This window comes from Salmo salar, chromosome ssa13 (genome assembly GCF_905237065.1).
Source record: "Salmo salar chromosome ssa13, Ssal_v3.1, whole genome shotgun sequence".
Taxonomy (NCBI): domain Eukaryota; kingdom Metazoa; phylum Chordata; class Actinopteri; order Salmoniformes; family Salmonidae; genus Salmo; species Salmo salar.
The window spans coordinates 95,222,347-95,241,501 of record NC_059454.1 but is presented as its reverse complement, the minus strand read 5'-3'; the positions used below and the strand labels follow the sequence as shown (position 1 = coordinate 95,241,501).

Below are 19,155 nucleotides of genomic sequence, written 5' to 3'. Positions count from 1 at the left end.
AATGGGAGGGTACCAGTGAACTTGATGGTTCTAAATAAGTGCAGGAAGTGGCCTTGTGTTCACTGTAAATCATTGATGTTAAGAAGAGAGAGCAGTTTACTTCTGCAGGACTCAATGGGTAAGCACAATATTCATGTTAAATTAACATAATTTAGCTGCTGATAGTGTTAATAGTCTTTTTAATGGATAGATCTATGGACAGGGTTTTTCCTTGTGCTGTATATTTCAAATCTGTGAATTGTTATTGTTTAGTACTCATGGATCACTTATGAGAGCCATAAGCTAACCTTCTGTGCTACCAGCTACGTCCTTTAGCAAGCTTTGATATTTGGTCTACACATAGGATGTTGATCAAAGGACACTAGAAAGTAAGAAAGTAGTTTGTGTTATTAATATGTAATAACCATTTTTTATGTATTACACATGGTTGATGTGCTGTATTACTCTCAGATGCACGTGATTTGGATGCACATTGTAGAATACAGAATACATGTAGAATGTAGAATACATGGTCTTCTGTCTATAGGTCATAGTGGCACTCTCGGGATATTTGTCCGTGACGGTGTGACCCCTTTCATTGTTCCATGGTGCTGGGGGGTGGAAAGTCCCTCCAACAGCCAGCACACGGTCTGTGGCCCTGTGGGCTGAGAGGCTGAATGTATGAGGGCGTCGTCCAATCAGCCGCTCCGCCTCAGAGAGGAGGAAGTAGCTTCTCAGTCACGTCAGCCAATGTGGATAGTGGGCCCCGAGACGAGGCCCTCCGGAAATGTGCCGCTGGGTCTCAGCATTCAGGCAGCGCCTCAGACGGACAGCCCCACCAAGCTCTACCAGGAGTATCTATCTATTTATCAGTACAGTAGCACACTCTGTCTGTCTGTCCCTGTCTTCTGTACGTCCGTCTGTCTGCTCAACCTGTCGGAAATAACATGGTAGCGAGGACTGCCTTGCACCACCCATGGCTGTGTCAGTGAGAAAAAAGAAGTTGTTTGTCCTTGGAAGCAAGCCCAGCGTGAGAATGTGTTGGGAACGGGATTTCATGTAAGTGTGAGGCATAAGACTTTCCTACTTACTCAGTTTTTGTATATTTGGTGATGCAGTGAAAGAGAAAGACTTGAAGTCAGGTGCCAGTGAGATCATTCATGACAAGTAGCCCTACCAGTGTGGAAGAGGATGGCTATCATGGTTTCAACTATCAATCTTTCTCACCAATGACTGTATGATGGTCAACAAACACTGATATGTCATCAATTTAACTGCTGGACAGCTTATTTTATTGGGAGTTATAAAGCAAAGGTGTTTGCAACTGTTTAAACACAGTCATATTGAAAATCCTGTTTACAGGAAACAAATTTGCACTCAAGGGCACTCCCATTCGTGAACACACACTTTTACTTGATCACTGTGTTACTCTGATTGTGATTAACATATTCAGGAAAGTAAAAGGGACGCATCCCCTAAACTAAAGCGCTTAGTCCTGAATCTAAACTAAAGCTCTTAGTCCTTAATCTAAACTAAAGCTCTTAGTCCTGAATCTAAACTAAAGCTCTTAGTCCTGAATCTAAACTAAAGCTCTTAGTCCTGAATCTAAACTAAAGCTCTTAGTCCTGAATCTAAACTAAAGCTCTTAGTCCTGATTCTCTAATGAGAAGAGCTGGTGCTTGTTTTGTCATGTTGCTGCTTTTCTACAGTATTTATTATTCTGGGTACGCACTGCTTCTCTCTTTTCTCATATTATTAAACTGTGTGGAGTCTGTCATCAGAGTGACAGCTTCCTGTCGGGAGGCCATGCTCATATTAGGAGACAGGAAGTGATGCAGGGGAAAGCCAAGCTCCCCCAAAAAGCAGAATGAGGTTGTTGCTGCTACAGGGTGGCCTACCATGAGTGAATGCTGAAAGAAATGCACATACTATGTTTAGTCGGAAACTTTGTTGACCAGGGGAACAGAAACCCATTCACCTGTGAATTCTTTTTTTTTTTTAAAGGCCCAGTGTTGTCAATGTAATTGTCCTTTGTTGTATATATATTTCCACACTATGATTGGAATAATACTGTGAAAATGATGATAATGCCCTCTTTGTGTAAGACCTGTTTTGAAAAGACCGCCTGAAAGTTCAACCTGTTTTGGTGGGATGGAATTTCAGGCCTTCCTGGTGTCCTCACCAATAAGAAAGAGTTCCAAACCTCTCTGCCAATAACAGCAATTTTTTCTGTTTTCCCCTCCCAACTCAGAACATTCCCAGACGGTCCTAGCAATATTATTGTTTCTATTTAAGTTTCTTTTTGACCATTTTATTTGAAAACAATCACAGCAAAGTACTTAATAGTTACCTAGAAATGATTTGATATTGAGATAAAAACAGCTTCATTGGACCTTTTACGACAGAAAATCATCATGTTCCCTACATGGCCTTGCTTACTCCACTTCCTCTGTGGAGAAGGCCTACACCTTTAGACTGTCCAACAGCTGTGAGTGTTGTACACCTGTGAGACTATGCTCATCAACGTTCTTCCGACTGTGGTGGAACCAGCTGCAATTCGTTTTTTCATTAACAACTTGGCAATATTGTGATGGGAAATGTATGTCAAAGGTTATGATACAGTTAATGATGCTGATCTTTCGCTCACTGTCCCTGTTATGCTGAGTAGTCATTCAGAGAATGTGTTTTCCCAACACCTGTCACGGATGTCGTAGGGTGTAGACCAAAACGCAGTGGGAAAATGTATACTCATCTTCTTTTTTATTAGTGAAGAAGGAAAAACAAAACAACGTATACAAAAAACAAACGAACTAGACAGTCTCGTCAGGCATACAGCAAAACAAGAAACAATCTCCCACAAAATCCCATGACAAACACATTCCTATTTATAGGACCTTCAATCAGAGACAACGATAGACAGCGGCCTCCAACTGAAGGCCCCAAAACCAATTAGCTAAACATAGAAATACAAACGACTAGACTGAACATAGAAATAAACTAACATAGAACAATAACCAAAACCCTGGACTAATAAATCAAATACCCCCTCTACATGAACACACACAAACACACCCTGAACCACATAAAACAAATACCCCCTGCCACGTCCTGACCAAACTATAAGAACAAATAACCCCTTTACTGGTCAGGACGTGACAACACCTTTGTGGTTGTTTCCATTTTAATGTGTAGATCAGGAAGGAAGGAGTAGTGTAAAGTCTACCAAACACTCTCATGAAAAGGGCAAAATCATAGTTGCATGGGTGAGAGCACACTGAATCGTTCACACTGTATTTTTGAAAAACAGTTTCATTTAGTTTTTCCTCTAGAAACATGGGTTGTGTTGAGTAGTTTGCCGGTAGATTGTTCCAGGCAGCAGTAGGAAGTAGGTTTGAATAATTACCTGGTATTTTATACTTGCCACTCCTGTTTACCATCTGAGTTCCTGGCAAAAAGGAGTTCTATAATCCTAATTAGCATCTCTGTCTCACTAAGCAGGGAGGTTAGAGAGTTCAGAACCCACATGTTTGTGCTGAAAAGCACTTCTTACATTCAAGGTGACTGTGGATTTGGACCCTATAAAGGGATACTTTGAGATTTTTCCCCAGTCAGATGAACTTGTGGATACCATTTTTATGTATCTGTGTCCAGTATGAAGGAAGTTAAAGGTAGTTTCGCGAGCCAATGCTTACTAGCGTTAGCGCATTGACTGGAAGTCTATGGGTATCTGCTAGCATGCTAAAGTATCCCTTTAATCAAGTTTGTTTTGTTGATTATTACTGACGACAAATACATCTGAATATTGTAATATGTCATAGCTCTGATAATGCATTTCTCTCACTTATTATATATAACATACGGTTAACTGCAATGAGTTAGGTGTAATGGAAATTATTCTTCACACAAAGAGACCATTCTGTTCATGCAGTCCTCCATTGTTAATCAGAGAGTAAAGTTCCTAATTTAATCTCTTTCCCCTTTACAACCACAAGTATCCAACACCAAAAATAGCAAGAGCATGCAGTTAGGTTGGTGGAATGAATCTGTCCGTAGGTCCCACACCATGCATGCCTTTTGAACAGCGGTTATCGCTTCCCAGTGGAAACAACACAAACATCAAAAGGTGGCTGCAGGACAGATAAATGCTGCCGTTGTCCTTTCAAGTCCCCTTGAAGCAGAGGCCACAAACAGGTCAGAAATGACCAAGCCACCCAACTGAGTCCACCCAACTGAGTCCAACGTCAGTCTGCTTGCCTCGTGACAGTTCAATTTAGATCCTTAAGATACGTTGCATAAACACATTTAAACATGAAAGCGTTTGCATAAATACTTCATACTTTTCTTCCCCGGCCTAATCCACAAATCAGACTAAACTACATTCCTGCATCCTTATTGAATCTCCCTGCCTGGCTGTTTCCTCCTGTAGAGAGTTAAATTACCCCTGACTGACTCTGGGGAGAGATGCAGATTCCCCATGCCTCATTTCCATCCTCATCTAACAGTCAGATCTTGCACCCCTGCACCCGTCCCTTGGATGTCAACGGAAGCCCCTCTCCCCGCCTCTTGCTAGTATATTTGTCCTTGTGGGTCTGGAGGCTGCTGGTTTCCCTGTACTCCCTCCCAGAAGGCAGACAGCCATCGTCAGGGCAAGGAAAGGCAAGGCAGGCACAGTGGGCGGCAAGGCAGGATGCACACAACACAGGGTGCAATCAACAGCTCTGAAAGGGCATGAGGCACATTCCAGGGGAAACGTCCAGTTTCCTGTCCGCTTGTCCGGTTCAGGGTCAAGATTTGAGACTGCAGGTTTTCCGGCTGTATTAGAGTTTTAGAGATTTAGAGGAGAGTGTGGTGTGTGTCTGTCTGAGTCTGCCTTAGCGCGCCCTCTCTCTGTCTCAGTCTGATTTAGAAGTTAGCAGAGTCAGAGTGGTGTGGTTCTCTCATTGGGTTTATTCATGGATCTCCTCAGGGAGAGCTCAGCAGTTCAGACCCTCAGGAGACGAATGAGTAGGAGGTAAGCTGCTGATGGGGCACGTTTCCCAGGCATTATGACTAGGGTTTAGATTGGGTGGCAGACCTATTGGCTGGGGTGCTTGTTTCTTTGTTTCTATATCTATGAAGAATTGATGTGGTGTCATTGTTGATGGAACTTAATGAGGACAAATTGCAGTGAAATGTTTGCTGTCTTGTGAGTTTGAAGTGGAGAGAAAGTTGCTGGGTCAGGATATGTAAGATGTTTTCTAGGACTGAGCCGTTATGAGATGTTTATTTTATTATATTGATATGGTCTGAATTCTCAAGTCTTCAAGTGCTTCTTGCTCATGATGTGTTACTGTTTTTGTACAATCAGATTCAGAGTTCACTGTGGTCTTATTGAACGATGCAGCTGCTGAGAGAATAATTTAGCGTTGCATCTCAGAAATGTCAAGTTAAATAAACATATATGAACCCATATGTTCAGCCCACTGCCAGGTCTGTGATATGTACTGTGGTGTATGATGTGTTATTTCTCCCTCCTTGTACCCTCAGAAACATGACTTCAGCAGAGATCTCCTGGCCCATCCCCATGAGGGCCATCGGGGCCCAGAACCTGCTCACCATGCCAGGGGGTGTGTGCCACTCTGGGTATGTGCACAAGAAAGGAGGGAGCCAGTTCAGCCTTATGAAGTGTGAGTAGCCCTACAGTACATACATACATACATACATACATACATACATACATACATACATACATACATACATTACATTACATTACATTACATTACATGGCTCATTAATGTTTACTGTACCAAGGGATTCTGACAAAGGTCTGAGATGAGTGGCACTGCATACTTTCATCTCAACACAACGTTTAGTTCACCAGTCCTGGAGCAGGGTTGGAGATTCATCAAATTAGGAAGAACATATTTGCTTTTATGCCTGGCTTATTTGTGAGACCTTTCTTTGTGTTTTTTTTCCTTCTGCAATCTTACAGGGCCTCTTCGCTACTTAATCATCCACAAGGGATGTGTGTATTACTTCAAGAGCAGCACCAGTCCTGCACCGCAAGGAGCTTTCTCTCTCAATGGCTACAACAGGTCAGTGTTCACTATTGTGTCCTTCTTTTTGCACAGAAGTACATGAATTTGAATAGGCTTCGGCAAAACATGTTGGCATTCTCACATAGGCCTACATATGATTATTCATGTTTAAAATACAGCTGGTATTGTCAGTTGCAATCAGTTTGTTATGCAGAGAAATCCTGATCAGATGAGAAAGTCTGCTGACAATGAAAGCATTTCTCAATGTGCTGTTCTTTCCCACCTGGACAAAAGGAACACCAACGTGAGAATGCTGTTCATTGACTATAGCTCAGTATTCAATATCATAGTGCCCTCCAAGCTCATCACTAAGCGAAGGACCCTGGGACTGAACACCTCCCTCTGCAACTGAATCCTGGACTTCATGACAGGCCGGCACCCCAGGTGGTGATGGTAAGCAACAACACATCTGCAACGCTGACCCTCAACACGGGGGCCCCTCATGGGTGCGTGCTTAGTCCGCTCCTGTACTCCCTGTTTACCCTTTGACTGCGTGGCTACGCAAGACTCCAACACCATCATTAAGTTTTTAGAGGACACAACGGTGGTAGGCCTGATCACCGACGACGATGAGACAGCCTATAGGGAAGAGGTCAGAGACTTGGCAGTGGTGCCAGGACAACAACCTGTCCCTCAACGTCAGCAAGACAAAGGAGCTGATCGTGTACTAGGGGCCGAGCACATCCCCATTCACATCGACAGGGCTGTAGTGGAGCGGGCCGAGAGCTTCAAGTTCCTTGGTGTCCACATCACTAAGGTCCTGTCATGGTCCAAACACACCAACACAGTTGTGAAGAGGGCACGACAACATCTCTTCCCCCTCAGGAGGCTGAAAAGATTTGGCATGGGTCCTCAGATCCTACAAAAGTTCTACAGCTGCACCATTGAGAGCAACTTGACTGGCTGCATCACTGCTTGGTATGGCAACTGCTTGGCATCAGACCTCAAGGCGCTACAGAGGCGCTACAGACCTCAAGTCGCTACATCACTGGGGCTGAGCTCCCTGCCATCCAGGACCTCTATACCAGGCGGTGTCAGAGGAAGGCCCTAAGAATTTTAAAAGACTCCAGCCACCCATGTCATAGACTGGAGCACCAAGTCTGGGACCAAAAGGTTCCTGAACAGCTTCTACCCCCAAGCCATAAGACTGCTGAACAGTTAATCACATGGTTACCCTGAGTATTTGCATTGACCCCCTTTCTTTTTGCACTGACTCTGTTGCACCAGCTCTATTCACACTTACTGGACTCTACCCACATACTTACTGGACTCTACCCACACACTCACTGGACTCTACCCACACACTCACTGGACTCTACCCACACACTCACTGGACTCTACCCACACACTCACTGGACTCTACCCACACACTCACTGGACTCTACCCACACACCCACTGTACTCTACCCACACACTCACTGGACTCTACCCACACACACACTCTCACTACATACGCTCACACACACAAAACACACAAACACATGTATATTGACGCCACACACACAGTCACAACATAGACACTTTCAAACTCTTTCACAGTCTTCACATACGCTTCTGCTGCTCTGTTTACTATCTATCCTGATTGCCTGGTCAACCCTAACTACATGCACATATTACCTAAAATATCTCAACTACCTCGTACCCCTGCACATTGACTTGGTACTCCTTGTATATAGTCTTGTTATTGTTATTTTATTGTGTTACTATTTATTTTCAGATTTTTGGGGGGCAAACTTTTCTTGTTGGGAAAGGGCGCGTAGGCATTTTTTATGGTAAAGTCTACACCTGTTGTATTCGTTTCATGTGACAAATACAATTTGATTGGATTTTGAGTGTTGATGTGCCACTTCCTGCTGAATGAGATCATCTCTATAAAGGTTGTAGAGGTTTTGCTTACGATTACCAAACACTCGTCATATCGTCATATCAATTCATACATCAGGTCACAAGCCAATAATTGAGACGGCAATGTTCAACCATCTCTTTTCCATATTTGTTTGACATTTGGAAAGTTAAAGTGGCTATTGAAGTAGGCTCTATCATACCCTGTGGTGTTTTCATTGAGTTCCTTCCTCTGAGTCCTTCCCTATAGAGGTATGCTGCAATTCCATGGTGGTAACTGTGTAACTGTATAATTACATGTCTGGAGTCTCCTCTCCCTGCTGAGGCTGAGTATAAATAGAGCTTTAATACAGCTGTGCAGCTCTAGCACACTGAAACATGACCAGGCCTATTCAGCTCACACAGCATACTGGATGTGACATAGGAGGCATGATATGTTATTACAGCAATAATGTGATGAAAACGGTAATACATTAATAAACCAATGACACAGTTGCCAGATGGTTTCACCCACAAAATGTGAAATTGGATTGGTCAGAGTGAGGGGGCTTGTACTTTATATATATACCCTGAGTGTACAAAACATTAAGAACACCTTTCTAATATTAAGTTTCAGCCCCCCCTTCCCCCCACTCCGATGCGTCCCACAGTTGTCAAGTTTGCTGGATGTCCTTTGGGTGGTGGGCCATTTTTTATACACACGGGAAACTATTGAATGTGAAAAATGGAGCCGCGTTGCAGTTCTTGACACAAACAGGCTAGCACCTACTACCATACCTCATTCAAAGGCGCTTAAATCTTTTGTCTTGCCCATTCACTCTCTGAACAGCACACTTACACAATCCATGTCTCAGTTGTCTCAAGGCTTAAGAAACCTTCTTTAACCTGTCTCTTCCCCTTCATCTACACTGATTTGAAGTGGATTTAACAAGTGACATCAGTAAGAGATCATAGCTTTCACCTGGATTCACCTGGTTAGTCTGTCATGGAAAGACCAGGCATTCTTAATGTTTTGTACACTCAGTGTATACTGTATTTGTTTCATAAATGTAAGCTACTTATGTAGTGTTCTTTAATATGTGGTTTCAGTTTCTATTCCTCTCATTGGCAGGGTGATGAGGGCAGCAGAAGAGACCACCTCCAGTAACGTGTTTCCCTTCAAAATTGTCCACTTCAGTAAGAAACACCGTACCTGGTACTTCTCAGCAGCCAGTGAGGATGAGAGAAGGGTGAGGGGCGATACGTACAGATTAAGAACCTCTCACATTCCTAGTAACAGTACATATATAATTAATTATTTATATATGTGTGTGTACCAGTCAAAAGTTTGGACACACCTACTCATTCATGGGTTTTTCCTTATTTGTATTATTTTCTACATTGTAGAATAATAGTGAACATATCAAAACTATGAAATAACACATGGAATCATGTAGTAACCAAAAAAGTGTTAAACAAATCTGTCACGACTGTGTGTATGAACGGACCAAGGTGCAGCGTGAGTATCGTTCCACATCTTTAATATATTGTGAAACTTAACCAAACAAACAAACAAACAAACAAACAAACAAACAAACAAACAAACAAACAATAAACAAACCGTGACGACAGCGGTGCAACATGCACTAACTCAAAATAATCTCCCACAAACACAGGTGGGAAAAACAACTACTTAAATATGATCCCCAATTAGAGACAACGATGACCAGCTGCCTCTAATTGGGAATCATACAAAAACCCCAACATAGAAAAAAGAAACTAGAGCACAACATAGAAAAATAAACTAGATAAACCCCCCAGTCACGCCCTGACCTACTCTACCATAGAAAATAAGAGCACTCTATGGTCAGTACGTGACAAAATCAAAATATATTTTATATTTGAGATTCTTCAAAGTAGACACCCTTTGTCTTGATGACAGCTTTCACACTCTTGGCATTCTCTCAACCAGCTTCACAAGGTAGTCACCTTCCCAAGTTCTCTCACGTCACCCCGCTCCTCCGCTCTCTCCACTGGCTTCCAGTTGAAGCTCGCATCCGCTACAAGACCATGGTGCTTGCCTACGGAGCCGTGAGGGGAACGGCACCTCCGTACCTTCAGGCTCTGATCAGTCCCTACACCCAAACGAGGGCACTGCGCTCATCCACCTCTGGCCTGCTGGCCCCCCTACCTCTGAGGAAGCACAGTTCCCGCTCAGCCCAGTCAAAACTGTTCGCCGCTCTGGCACCCCTATGGTGGAACAAGCTCCCTCACGACGCCAGGACAGCGGAGTCAATCACCACCTTCCGGAGTCGCTTGAAACCCCACCTCTTTAAGGAATACCTGGGATAGATTTAGATGCACTATTGTAAATTGGTTGTTCCACTGGATATCATAAGGTGAATGCACCAATTTGTAAGTCGCTCTGGATAAGAGCGTCTGCTAAATGACTTAAATGTAAAATGTAAATGTAGAATGCATTTAAATTAACAGGTGTGCCTTATTAAAAGTTCATTTGTGGAATTTCTTTCCCTCTTAATGCTTTGGAGCCAATCAGTTGTGTTGTGACAAGGGCGGGTGGTATACAGAAGATAGCCCTATTTGGTAAAAGACCAAGTACATATTATGTCAAGAACAGCTCAAATAAGTAATGAGAAATGACATCATTATTTTAAGACATGAAGGTCAGTCAATCTGGAAAATCTCAAGAACTTTGAACGTTTTTTCAAGTGCAGTCGCGAAAACCATCAAGCGCTATGATTAAACTGGCTATCATGAGGACCGCCACAGGAAAGGAAGACCCAGAGTTACCTCTGCTGCAGAGGATCAGTTCATTAGAGTTACCAGCATCAGAAATTGCAGCCCAAATAAATACTTCACAGAGTTCAAGTAACAGACACATCTGAACATCAACTGTTCAGAGGAGACTGTGTGAATCAGACCTTCATGGTCTAATTGCTTCAAAGAAACCACTACTAAAGGACATCAATAAGAAGAAGAGACTTGGCCCAAAGAACACGAGCAATGGACAATGGAAATCTGTCCTGTGGTCTGATGAGTCCAAATTCTGAGATTTTTGGTTACGACTACCATGTACTTTGAAGGATCTAAAATATATTTTGATTTGTTTAACGCTTTTTTTGCTTTCTACATGATTCCATATGTATTATTTCATAGTTTTGATGTCTTCACTATTATTCTACAAACTAGAATATAGTAAAAATGAGACTTAAAACCCTTGAATGAGGAGGTGTGTCCAAGCTTTTGACTGGTACTGTATGTGTATGTATGTGTGTGTGTGTGTGTGTGTGTGTGTGTGTGTGTGTGTGTGTGTGTGTGTGTGTGTGTGTGTGTGTGTGTGTGTGTGTGTGTGTGTGTGTGTGGTGTGTGTATGTGTGTACACACACACTACATGACCAAAAGTATGTGGACAGCTGCTCGTCGAACATCTCATTCCAAAATAATGGCCATTAATATGGAGTTGGTCCCCCCTTCAATGGGGTTGAGGTTAGTTATTTATTCATCAGGCAAGTCAAGTTATTCATCACTGATCTCAACAAACCATTTCTGTATGGATCTCGAATTGTGTACGTGGCCATTGTCATGCTGAAACAGGAAAGGGCCTTCCCCAAACTGTTGCCACAAAGTTGGAAGAGCAGAATCGTTTTGAATGTCATTGTACACTAGCGTAAAGATTTCCCTTCACTGGAACTAAGGGGCCTAGCCCGAACCATGAAAAACAGCCCCAGACCATTATTCCTCCTCCACCAAACTTTATAGTTGGCACTATGCATTGGGGTAGGTAGTGTTCTCCTGGCATCCGCCAAACACAGATTTGTCCGTTGGACTGCCAGATGGTGAAGTGTGAGTCATCACTATATATATTCCATGGCTGCTCGGCCATGGAAACCCATTTCATGAAGCTCCCGAAGAACAGTTGTGCTGACGTTGCTTCCAGAGGCAGTTTGGAACTTGGTAGTGAGTGTTGCAACCGAGGACAGACGATTTTTACGCGCTATGCGCTTCAGCACTCGTCCCGTTCTGTGAGCTTGTGTGGCCTACCACTTTGTGGCTGAGCCATTGTTGCTCCTAGATGTTTCCACTTCACAATAACAGCACTTACAGTTGACCGGGGGGCAGCTCTAGCAGTTCAGAAATTAGATGAACTGAGGTGGCATCCAATGATGGTGCCACATTGAAAGTCACTGAGCTCTTCAGTAAGGCCATTCTACTGCCAATGTTTGTCTATGGAGATTGCATGGCTGTGTGCTCGATTTTATACACCTTTCAGCAACTGATCTGGCTGAAATAGCCGAATCCACTAATTTGAAGGGGTGTCCACATACTTTTGATTATATAGTGTATATATACATAGTGAAATGTATGCACTCACTACTTACTGTAAGTTGCTCTGGATAAGAGCATCTGTGAAATGAATAAAATGTCAAATGTAAATGTATTAATCACAATGTTATACTGATTATTTTTGTCTACTGAAAGAAATGGATGCGAAATCTGCGGAAAGAAATTGATCACTACAATGACAGAAGGGATTCACATGTTCCAAGGTAAGTCAACACAACCCTTCCTTCACACAATCATATCCTCTGTGGTTACTTCCTTTTTCTGATAAATAGTAGACAGTTTGGCTGCACGCTCTGATTGACTTTCTGAACCTGTAGATTTTATCTTCTAGATTAATATACAGTGTAAGCTCTTGCTGTGTTATAACAAGTATGCATGGGAGTCAGTGAATACATGATTAGTGAATTTATTAAATACAAGGTGATTCATGTAGTCCTCCCCCTGTCCTTAGTAGACAATAACAATACTCTGTTGCCATAGTGACTCAGAATCTGATGCAGACAGCTTCTATGGATCGATCGAGCGCCCCATGGACATAACCCATACCACAGATGACCCAGAAGGCAGTAAGACATACTACTCACTTCTGAAGCAATATGGCTCAGTTTCACAACACTTGTTTCATACAATTAACTCTGTGCACTAACAATGATGTCATTTTCATGTCTAGATTACATGTTAGAGGATGAAGACGACGATGAGGATGACTATGAAAAACCAGATAGCCCACCAACATCTACAGGTAGGCCTACAGAATAGTAAATGTCTTTGAGTTTGATGCTGTCTTTGATGTGGCTGGTGCTGTAACTGTGATAAACTGCCATTGATGGGATTGGCATGTCATCACAATTCAAACTAATGGCCCCATCTTTTATGGCTAAATGATAACTATGCTGAAATAATTTTGAATCCTATCTTTTTGTCAGTGATTTACTGTATTACAAACGCACGTTTTCCAGTTTTTTTCTGTCTCTGACTATCGCATTATGCTGCTATTGAAGGAAGGCCAACCGTTCCACCACCATCCTACCCACCTCCTCCAGTCCCATGCCAGTTCAGACAAGAGTCCATGTCAGGATTCTGCAAAGGTCTCCCCCCTCCCGTGCTCGGCCCCATCAGGAGCCCCACCAGCCCCCTTCCAAAGAAACCGCCAGCGCCCTTACCTCCACCCAAGCTCGGTGAGGTCAGCCACAACCACCATGGACACAAGGACATCCCAAATAAGGGCCCCCCTCAACCTCCTCCCACCCACCTCAAGCCTAGCCCAGAGAGGAGTGCATGGAGTCCTAAGAGCCCGATTCCCCCTCCCCCTCCCATGGCCAACCTAAAGAATCAGGCGATGATGGGGCACATGTCAATCTCCACCATAGCTGGGGGGAAACATAAAGACAGGATGCCCCCTGTTCCAGTGACCATGCAGTCTCCCCCCACCCTGATCATCTGCAGCGACCTGGAAAGGAAGATGGTGCTGCACTCCAGCCCTAGTCCACCGGGTTTCCGTGGCAACAAACCCAGTCACATTCCGAGCATGCCAAACCACTGCCTCAGCTCCAGACCAGCTCCAGATCTCCCACCACAGGCCTTGCCAGCACTGAACCACACCAAGCCTGGACTGTACAAACCACCCCTGGTACCCAAACTTCCATGTCCTGCGGCCAAGCCTAAACCACCTGGAGGGTCAGCACAGTAAGTGTCTCCTTTCAGTTTCCTACAGATACAGATCATTCCTATTTCCTTTCATAGAGGAAAACTTTACTTTTTGCTCTGTTGAACTATAATTTGATTTCAAGATTGTTATATTTTACAACACACAAATACAGCACAGTTTAAAACACCCCCTTTCTTCTCAGAAGATCTTCTCCAGATGGACAAAGCTTCCGGACCCCAGTGGACGAGGTGCCTGCCTCTTTAAGAAAGAGCAGGGATCCATCCAAGGACACTGACTATGACTCTGATGAAGACTATGAGAATGTAAGCACCCTCTATATTCTCATTTACATTTTTGCATTGAAGTAATTTAGTAGACGCTTTTAACCGGAACGACTAGGGTTAAGTGCATTGCTCAAGGGCACAGACACATTTTTCACCCAGTCGAATCGAACCAGCGACCTTTCAATTACTGGCCCAACGCTCTTAACCGCTAGACTACCTGCCACCCATTCTCCATCGACTACAACTCTAGTTTACACAGACTATGAGAAAAACACCTGTGTTATGTGGTGTGGTTTTGTTTATGTTGTTTTGTTGTCAAGTTTACTCAATTCCACAGTCTCATTAAACAGTCATGTTCAGTGTACTACAGATTAGTCTCATTGATCAGTGGACTACAGATTAGTCTCATTGATCAGTGGACTACAGATTAGTCTCATTGATCAGTGGACTACAGATTAGTCTCATTGATCAGTGGACTACAGATTAGTCTCATTGATCAGTGTACTATAGATTAGTCTCATTGATCAGTGGACTATAGATTAGTCTCATTGATCAGTGGACTATAGATTAGTCTCATTGATCAGTGGACTACAGATTAGTCTCATTGATCAGTGGACTATAGATTAGTCTCATTGATCAGTGGACTATAGATTAGTCTCATTGATCAGTGGACTACAGATTAGTCTCATTGATCAGTGGACTACAGATTAGTCTCATTGATCAGTGGACTGCAGATTAGTCTCATTGATCAGTGTACTATAGATTAGTCTCATTGATCAGTGGACTATAGATTAGTCTCATTGATCAGTGGACTATAGATTAGTCTCATTGATCAGTGGACTACAGATTAGTCTCATTGATCAGTGGACTATAGATTAGTCTCATTGATCAGTGGACTATAGATTAGTCTCATTGATCAGTGGACTACAGATTAGTCTCATTGATCAGTGGACTATAGATTAGTCTCATTGATCAGTGGACTACAGATTAGTCTCATTGATCAGTGGACTACAGATTAGTCTCATTGATCAGTGGACTATAGATTAGTCTCATTGATCAGTGGACTATAGATTAGTCTCATTGATCAGTGGACTACAGATTAGTCTCATTGATCAGTGGACTATAGATTAGTCTCATTGATCAGTGGACTACAGATTAGTCTCATTGATCAGTGGACTATAGATTAGTCTCATTGATCAGTGGACTACAGATTAGTCTCATTGATCAGTGGACTATAGATTAGTCTCATTGATCAGTGGACTACAGATTAGTCTCATTGATCAGTGGACTATAGATTAGTCTCATTGATCAGTGGACTATAGATTAGTCTCATTGATCAGTGGACTACAGATTAGTCTCATTGATCAGTGGACTACAGATTAGTCTCATTGATCAGTGGACTACAGATTAGTCTCATTGATCAGTGGACTATAGATTAGTCTCATTGATCAGTGGACTACAGATTAGTCTCATTGATCAGTGGACTACAGATTAGTCTCATTGATCAGTGGACTATAGATTAGTCTCATTGATCAGTGGACTATAGATTAGTCTCATTGATCAGTGGACTACAGATTAGTCTCATTGATCAGTGGACTACAGATTAGTCTCATTGATCAGTGGACTACAGATTAGTCTCATTAATCAGTGGACTACAGATTAGTCTCATTGATCAGTGGACTACAGATTAGTCTCATTGATCAGTGTACTATAGATTAGTCGTATTCATCAGTGGACTACAGATTAGTCTCATTGATCAGTTTACTATAGATTAGTCTCATTGATCCATTTACTATAGATTAGCTCATTGATCAGCACTAGAGATTAGTCTCATTGATCAGTGTACAATAGATTAGTCTCATTGATCAGTGTACTATAGAATAGTCTCATTGATCAGTGTACTATAGAATAGTCTCATTGATCAGTGTACTATAGAATAGTCTCATTGATCAGTGTACTATAAATTAGTCTCATTGATCAGTGTACTATAGAATAGTCTTGGCCTGCTGACACAATTCTGTCCTTCTAATGTGTCTGTTGTTGTTTTCTTTTCACACGTTGTTTCTGACCTCAGATGCAATTACCAGATTCCGTGTTCCTGGACACAACAGAAACAAGCAGTGTTGAAAAGTAAGACACACTTAATTATTTCTGTACTGAATTTTTGTTGAACACCCCCTGTTCATTTTTGTGTAATGGTCTTAAGCGCCCACTAGTGTTTGATCACAATGTGCTCGACCACTTCCTGAAAATCAGGTGTCTGTTTTCTCATGAGAGAAGAGCAGAACACATGTCTGACTGATGTATTATTAATGTGCTTTAATTGCAGGTTATTTAAGGAAAGCTCCAGAACACCACAGGACGGTCTCTACTGCTTCAGGAACTCAGGAACAAAAACATCAAAGGTACACCATGCATTTACATTTGAGTCATTTAGCAGTAGCTCTTATCCAGAGCGACTCACTGTTAGTGCATTCATCTTAAGGTAGCTAGGTGGGACAGCTACATATCACAGGCATAGTGAATACACTTTCCTCAATAAAGTAGCTATCAGCAAATGAAGATAGCTAGGTGGGACAGCTACATATCACAGGCATAGTGAATACACTTTCCTCAATAAAGTAGCTATCAGCAAATGAAGATAGCTAGGTGGGACAGCTACATATCACAGGCATAGTGAATACACTTTCCTCAATAAAGTAGCTATCAGCAAATAAAGATAGCTTGGTGGGACAGCTACATATCACAGGCATAGTGAATACACTTTCCTCAATAAAGTAGCTATCAGCAAAGTCCGTGGGGTTGTGGTGGTGAGGGGATTGTTTAGATACTCTTTGAAGTGGTAGGGTTTCAGGTGCTTTTCGCACCAACACATGCTGTGATGCATAAACAACTAGGGATTTACCACACATCACACAGTGATAATTGAAAGGAAACTGGTTTAGTGAATAATGTACATTTGTTCTCATTGAATCAGGTGCTGGTGGTGTGGGATGTGAGTGTGTGCAAGGCCAGAAACTACAGGCTCTTTGAGGAGGTCAGAACCACTGTCTTTACCTTCTCTGTGTACCAGGTCGATTGTCTGACAAAATCAATATTACAACGGAGGATTCCAGTACTATCTCTGTCTTGTTTGATATTAATTTCATTGTGTTTGTTTATGGTTTAGGACTCCCGGCTGTTCCTGGAGTTAGAGATGACATTTTCCTCCCTGTCAGCCCTAGTGGAGCACTACCATAGCCACCCACTACCCAATCACGGCTCTCTGTGTCTGCAGAAGCCATATGGTTACATCGTGCCAAGGTGACCTTGCCATGACCCCGTCCTGAGGTCACGGCCTCATCTGCTCATATGAAGTCGCTCCTCTTTGGCGTCTACCATTGTTCTGCCACTGTAATGAACTACAGTAGAAACTTACCTCGGCTGAAACAGAACCACAGTGCCCACTGTAAAGCAAGGCAGATTGTTGTATCTCTGTAACCGAGCCTGAGTAAATGTTGGAGCGGTTCTGGTGAATATCCTGGCATGGGCAGAGGTGCAACGAGTGCAGATGGTTGCAGTTGTTGAAGAAAATATGGCATCTGTGACAATGAGGGCAATGAGCTGTATAGGTCTTCCTGTATGCTCATCTGGAGCGCCACAGGTTTACAGAACACAGTTGTATTATGTGAGGACTACTGCAGGACTAGTGCTGTAAAGGTCTGTCATTACACTTGATAGCAGCAGGCATGTGAACTGCTGTTGTGAAGAATACATGTTGGAGCAAGCAAATGTTAAGATTTGTGGGTTGAATGCACATGAATGTCAGAATATTAAGCACTGCTTATGTATCATGCATTGAGGACCAACTTATTTTAAAAATCAAGTTGATGAAACATATCATATTATCTTCAGAAAAATGTATTATTCCAACCACAATGCAAACGCTCTACCTCTGTACCTCCCTATTTACTATTTTACCTCTGTCTCTTTCTCTCTACCTGTCTCTGTCCCTTAATCTCTCTCTTTACTTCACCATCTCTCTCTCTCTTCCTCTCCTCTCCCTCCCTCCCTCCCTCCCTCCCTCCCTCCCTCCCTCCCTCCCTCCCTCCCTCCCTCCCTCCCTCCAATGCTTACATTATGATAACTGTGATATATGGTGCACAAAACTAGTGCTATCTATGATCATGTAATCACACTTTAAATGAAACTACCCACACGTGTAGTATTTCACTGTATAGAATTGTATGTATTGTAAAAATCATTTTGTAAAGTTGTATATATATTATTTCTGATTATAAGAAAAATATTTTATAATGGATAACTGGATAACAGCAGAAGGCAGATATATATACTGCTCAAAAAAATAAAGGGAACACTTAAACAACACAATGTAACTCCAAGTCAATCACACTTCTGTGAAATCAAACTGTCCATTTAGGAAGTAACACTAATTGACAATACATTTCACATGCTGTTGTGCAAATGGAATAGACAACAGGTGGAAATTATAGGCAATTCGCAGACACCCCTATAAAGGAGTGGTTCTGCAGGTGGACCACAGACCACTTCTCAGTTCCTATGCTACCTGGCTGATGTTTTGGTCACTTTTGAATGCTGGCGGTGCTTTCACTCTAGTGGTAGCATGAGACGGAGTCTACAACCCACACAAGTGGCTCAGGTAGTGCAGCTCATCCAGGATGTCACATCAATGCGAGCTGTGGCAAGAAGGTTTGCTGAGTCTGTCAGCGTAGTGTCCAGAGCATGGAGGCGCTACCAGGAGACAGGCCAGTACATCAGGAGATGTGGAGGAGGCAGTAGGAGGGCAACAACCCAGCAGCAGGACCGCTACCGCCGCCTTTGTGCAAGGAGGAGCAGGAGGAGCACTGCCAGAGCCCTGCAAAATAACCTCCAGCAGGCCACAAATGTGCATGTGTCTGCTCAAACAGTCACAAACAGACTCCATGAGGGTGGTATGAGGGCCCGACGTCCACAGGTGGGG

The 19,155-nt window shown here is 42.8% G+C and overlaps 1 protein-coding gene across 4 annotated transcripts; it reads left to right on the top strand.

Annotated features, from left to right (window-relative positions):
• Nucleotides 1–15: 15 nt before the first annotated feature.
• LOC106568140 (SH3 domain-binding protein 2) lies at nucleotides 16–18,540 on the top strand. Of its 4 annotated transcripts, none has more exons than XM_014138206.2 (14): nucleotides 16–118; nucleotides 527–1,038; nucleotides 5,506–5,645; nucleotides 5,951–6,053; nucleotides 9,010–9,127; nucleotides 12,378–12,445; nucleotides 12,723–12,808; nucleotides 12,913–12,984; nucleotides 13,244–13,928; nucleotides 14,096–14,213; nucleotides 16,249–16,304; nucleotides 16,504–16,579; nucleotides 17,152–17,211; nucleotides 17,344–18,540. In XM_014138206.2, the coding sequence occupies exons 2-14, from the start codon at nucleotides 956–958 to the stop codon at nucleotides 17,479–17,481; spliced, it is 1,803 nt and encodes a 600-aa protein (XP_013993681.1). In that variant the 5' UTR covers nucleotides 16–118; nucleotides 527–955; the 3' UTR covers nucleotides 17,482–18,540. The 4 variants fall into 4 exon arrangements, with proteins under 4 accessions (XP_013993681.1, XP_013993680.1, XP_013993683.1 ...); XM_014138205.2 differs by having other exon boundaries at nucleotides 18–118; nucleotides 14,093–14,213; XM_014138208.2 differs by lacking the exon at nucleotides 527–1,038 and having other exon boundaries at nucleotides 35–118; nucleotides 14,093–14,213.
• The last annotated feature ends 615 nt before the right edge of the window (nucleotides 18,541–19,155 follow it).